Here is a 5,000-nt window from a genome sequence, read left to right as displayed (position 1 = left end):
CCGAGTGGCGATCTGTCTCTCTTTCTCTGCATGTAGTATGCGTGCGTGCGTTCGTAATTAAATTTGGATTAATATATATTTCAAAAGACTTCTAAATCAAATTTCAAGATTTATCAAAATCATTTAGAATTGAAATTGGGATGGATATAAGAGCCGTTTTAGACGAGATGACAGATAGTACTTCTTCCCTTTACCCTACATAAATGGGGAACAGGATATAAAGGTAGATACAAGCAAGGAACAGTGTCTTCCTGACTAATTACCTACCATTCAGCGCTCCGACCATGGACCATCTCTCGATACCTGATTTTATTTGCCCCTCAACAATTTCGGTGAAAAGGAGTGAATGGGTGCGAATATTCCATTTCAAGCACACACTCATAAAAACTGTCGAGTCTGCGTGAATTACGGACGACAAATAGTGGCATTTGCTGTGAAAAAGTCGTAACACTCGTCATCATATATGAAGGACTCCTCTCTCTCTCTCTCTCTCTCTCTCTCTCTCTCTCTCTCTCTCTCTCTCTCTCTCTTCACGTGCGGACAAAGGAACGGTTGAGCAGATTTTTCTTATAAAATACAGTATGATTCTATTGGCCCCTACTATAAATTACGTACTTGGCTGTGAGTCAAAGGTGATGATGGTGGGTGCAACTGACGGTGAAGCAAGGAAGGTCAAGAAATGGCCATAAGGAACTTGACTTCAACAGAACTGAAAAACAGGGCCTCGATGAGGTAATCATGCGCCTACTGGAGTAAAACACACACACACTCTCTCTCTCTCTGCTAACGGTGGCGATATCACTGCTATTTAACTGTTAATGCGTGCGTGTGTGTGAGCATACGCCATGACTAGTAACAGCGAAGTCACGGTCTTTCTCGTTATCTAACCTCTGAGAGAGAGAGAGAGAGAGAGAGAGAGAGAGAGAGAGAGAGAGAGAGAGAGAGAGAGAGAGAGAGAGAGACAATCATCATGATACGGTTGAAAAGGCATAAAAAACTGAGGTTTCAAGATCAGGTCGCGACAAGACAGTGAATATAGCCGGACGCGTTCAGGACGAGTGCATACGACAATGACACCTATACCAGACTTAATGAACGGAACCGCTAGGTAACCAATGACAGCCAAAGAACTCGTGATGCAATCTATTATAAGCTTGATACTTTGACGGGGGTACAAGGATATGCAACTGACATTATACATTGGTCAAATATAATAACCGGGTAAAAAAAGGCGCCGAAGTTTCAAGTTTCTTCGGCGCAGTTGAGCTTTCTGTACGTCAGTGGCCTCGGTATAATACTGGATGAGAACGGCCCATGAAACTTGAACTACGGCTCGGTTACCAGACGCACGATTATGGCTAACTTAAATATAATCAGAACTAATATGGCTAGAGGGCTGCAATTTGGTATGTTTGATGATTGGAGGGTGGATAATCAACATAGCAATCTGCAACCCTCTAGCCTCAGTAGTCTTAAAGATCTGAGAGTGAACGGAAAAAAGTGCGGTCGAACAGACAAATCCGGCACAATAGTTTCCTTTCCAGAAAACTAAAACTCGATACTAAAATCTCTCTCAAAACTAGAGGCGTATTTCATAAATTCATCATAACGACTTAAAGTTTTATCTCTATGACCGAAAACACTTTTAAATCACGATAAATACCTTGATCTACATTATCATTACTGCCTCATTCCACTGTCGTTTTCATTGTAAATTCCTAAACTAAACCTCTGACATCTACAAGCCACCACGATACCGTTGAGAGAGAGAGAGAGAGAGAGAGAGAGAGAGAGAGAGAGAGAGAGAGAGAGAGAGAGAGAGCTTGCGTCACCTTCCGTCATTTCCCGAGGCCTTTTATTTCCTTTTTCCTTAGAATTCAAAGGAAACGTTTATCTTCAACGTAATGTTTTATGGTCGTCGACGCAATCAAAAGTTGGGAGTGCTAGGACGAAAAAGTCGGAAATCAGTAATACCAACAAACTGTGTGTGTGTGTGTGTGAGAGAGAGAGAGAGAGAGAGAGAGAGAGAGAGAGAGAGAGAGAGAGAGAGAGAGAGAGAGAGAGAGAATTTTACATATTAAAATCTCGATATGATACAACAACTACTTTAAACAAACACAAACATCATATATAATATATATATATACTTTAAACAAACAAACACAAACATTATATATATAATATATAATATATTATATAATAATATATATATATAATATATATATATTATATATATATATATAATATTATATAAATATATGGCCAACGGTAAGGCGGTTGGTCCACATCAAGAAGATCATTGGTTTAGTGCCTTGGTCTTGCAGCCGCCGTCAACCCAGCCACATAATTAATGAGCATATTTAGAACACGTCTGGCTGAGCCAGTGCAGAAAGCAACGTACATTTACTCGTCGCAACAGTCACGAATACCAATGTCCCGTACCCATGGAACTACGAACAGGAAGCGTATTTAAAAACAGACTCGTAACGAGTCGCCCCATTGAGCGCCAGCCAAAACAAACAGAACCACAGCAACCCAAGGCCCAGCAAACAAAGGCCGACGTAAACAAAAGAGCATAAAACTGCAGGCGGATAAATAACAGGCAGTTCTAATCTTTCTACATAATTACGATTAAATGTTCATTTACAAAATTATATAACTTGCAATAATTACAAATATACAGATAAATAGATGGATGCCGTACCTTTGCCATGCTGGAGGTGGCTCAAAAAAAAAAAGGTCAATATCATGTTTATATTTCCAGTACACACACACCACACACACACACACACACACACATATATATATATATATATATATATATATATATATATATATATATATATATATATATAGATATATATATATATATATATATATATTCTATATATATATCTATATATCTATATATATATATATATATATATATATATATATGTGTGTGTGTGTGTGTGTGTGTAAAACTGAATCATGAAAATTTGGAATGTGATGAGTGATGGATATATAAATAAAGGCAACAGCAACGAAGAAAAGTTAAAACAATGGAGTACCGCTAAGCAGTCTGCTAAGTAAAGGACGCGAGTCGAAAGGTATTACAGCAGTACTTCATTTTTTCACTTTCCTTCGTGGCTTTTGCCTAGGGTGTGTGGATATATATATATATATATATATATATATATATATATATATATATATATATATATATATATATATATATATATATATATATATATACACATACACGTACATTACATACATACATACATGCATGCATACATAAGCGAATATCGCATGAAATCCGTACCAAGCGCTTTCGCCTTTATTCAGGCATTGTCGGGACGCGCGCGCGCGCGCGCGCGCACACACACACAAAAACGAAACCTGATAAAGGCGAAAGTGCTTGGTACTGACTTTCATCCTATCATTTTCCTGTGGTACCTGCTTATATACTGAAGTCACGTGCACCTACCGTGATTTTTTAGATACATGTTTATATGAATACCACATAGTTTTCCCCATTTTCAGGAAATGGAGCCTGAAGAGTAGTCTACTGATTCGCTATTGATAAACCAATGACAGGGCTGGAAAACTCAGTCTCTCTCGAGAGTTCACACAGGCAGGATGTATGTTCCCTCCAGGAGAGGTGGAACATATAACCTGCCTATGTGAACTCTCTCGAGAGACTGAGTTTCCAGCCCTATCATTGGCTTATCAACAGCCAATCAGGAGCGTCGCAAGGGACTGGCTTAGACGTCAAAAGAACGGCTGATGTGAACCTACTACAGCCCCATCTTTTTTTCCTGACCCAGCTGACCCTGGCACCCATTCCAGGCCTGTACCCAGTGTTTTTTTTTTTTTGGGGGGGGGGGGCCTGTTTCCCGAAACTGCGCCTTTTCTTCTATAAATGTCATTGCATATATACGTATAAACAAGATGAAATACTTGAAAATGTTATCTTATTTATATCGAGAAAAATTTAGTATGTGGTCTACGCACATCTACCCAATTAGATTTTATTCAAAGTACTGACTTTGGCTAACAGAAAATATGGACCTTCAGATTTTTTTTTTTTTTTTTTTTTTTTTTTTTTTTTGGGGGGGGGTTTCGTTCGACAACCCCCCTCAGTACAAGCCTGCATTCACAGCTGATCAAAAGATGGATGGGTGACAGAAGAGGGAGTTACTCGACCATCTTGCTTATGCGAACCAAGCGTTTATTCGTCCGTTCACAAATTCCTATAAACCGCTGTCCTTTCCCTTGATAAAGAAATCTCGATATGAACAAGTAAAAAGTGCACCGATGTTTCTTCGGCGCAATCGCAACCGCGTTTTCTGTACAGCGTATAATCAAAGCCACCGAAAATAGATCTATTTTTAGGTGGTCTTGATATAATGCTGTATGAGCCGCGGCCCATAAAACTTTAACCACTGCCTTGAGGTGGCCTGTATTCTATCGTTGCCAGACGCACGACCATGGCTAACTTTGACCTTAAATAAAATATAAACTACTGAGGCCAGAGCTGCAATTTGGTATGTTTGATGATTAGGAGGGTGGATGATCAACATACCAATTTGCAGCCCTCTAGCCTCAGTAGATGTTAAGATCTGATCTTTTACAGTAAACTTAAAACGACAATAGTAAACAAAACTTACCGGCACGTTGTTGGCATCGGTGAACTGCAAGCCAAAATAGTCCTTCTCTATGATGTCCATAGAGTAGAACACCCTTTCGTACAGTTCGTGGCCCAGCGACTTTTTCTGTTGAGAGAGAAAAAGACGGAATCAGTATTAAACACATGAAATTAAAAGAAAATGATTAATCATGAAATAGAGCTACGTGGAAGGAATTATTGCGATTTGCTTTAAAGGTCATGGATGGGAAAATGTCTCGCAGCTTCTTTCAAAACGATTAGATGACAACAACATCAATACCAGATATTAACAGCCCAAAAACCATCAAATTACCAACACTAATAACCCTCACTCCAGAGCTACCTGAAA

At 39.0% G+C, this 5,000-nt stretch overlaps 1 protein-coding gene across 8 annotated transcripts in view; it reads right to left on the bottom strand.

The window, feature by feature from the left end:
• LOC135201022 (band 4.1-like protein 5) overlaps positions 1-5,000 on the bottom strand; it is a 199,319-nt gene that overhangs the window by 91,963 nt on the left and 102,356 nt on the right. For all 8 annotated transcript variants that reach the window (XM_064229856.1, XM_064229860.1, XM_064229861.1 and 5 more), the window contains exon 2: positions 4,653-4,757. In XM_064229856.1, coding sequence (XP_064085926.1) covers positions 4,653-4,757 — 105 coding nt within the window. The remainder of the gene's footprint in view (positions 1-4,652; positions 4,758-5,000) is intronic.

Source organism: Macrobrachium nipponense, chromosome 27, assembly GCF_015104395.2.
Source record: "Macrobrachium nipponense isolate FS-2020 chromosome 27, ASM1510439v2, whole genome shotgun sequence".
Taxonomy (NCBI): domain Eukaryota; kingdom Metazoa; phylum Arthropoda; class Malacostraca; order Decapoda; family Palaemonidae; genus Macrobrachium; species Macrobrachium nipponense.
The sequence above is the reverse complement of the archived record's forward strand: the minus strand, read 5'-3'. Positions and strand labels throughout refer to the sequence as shown.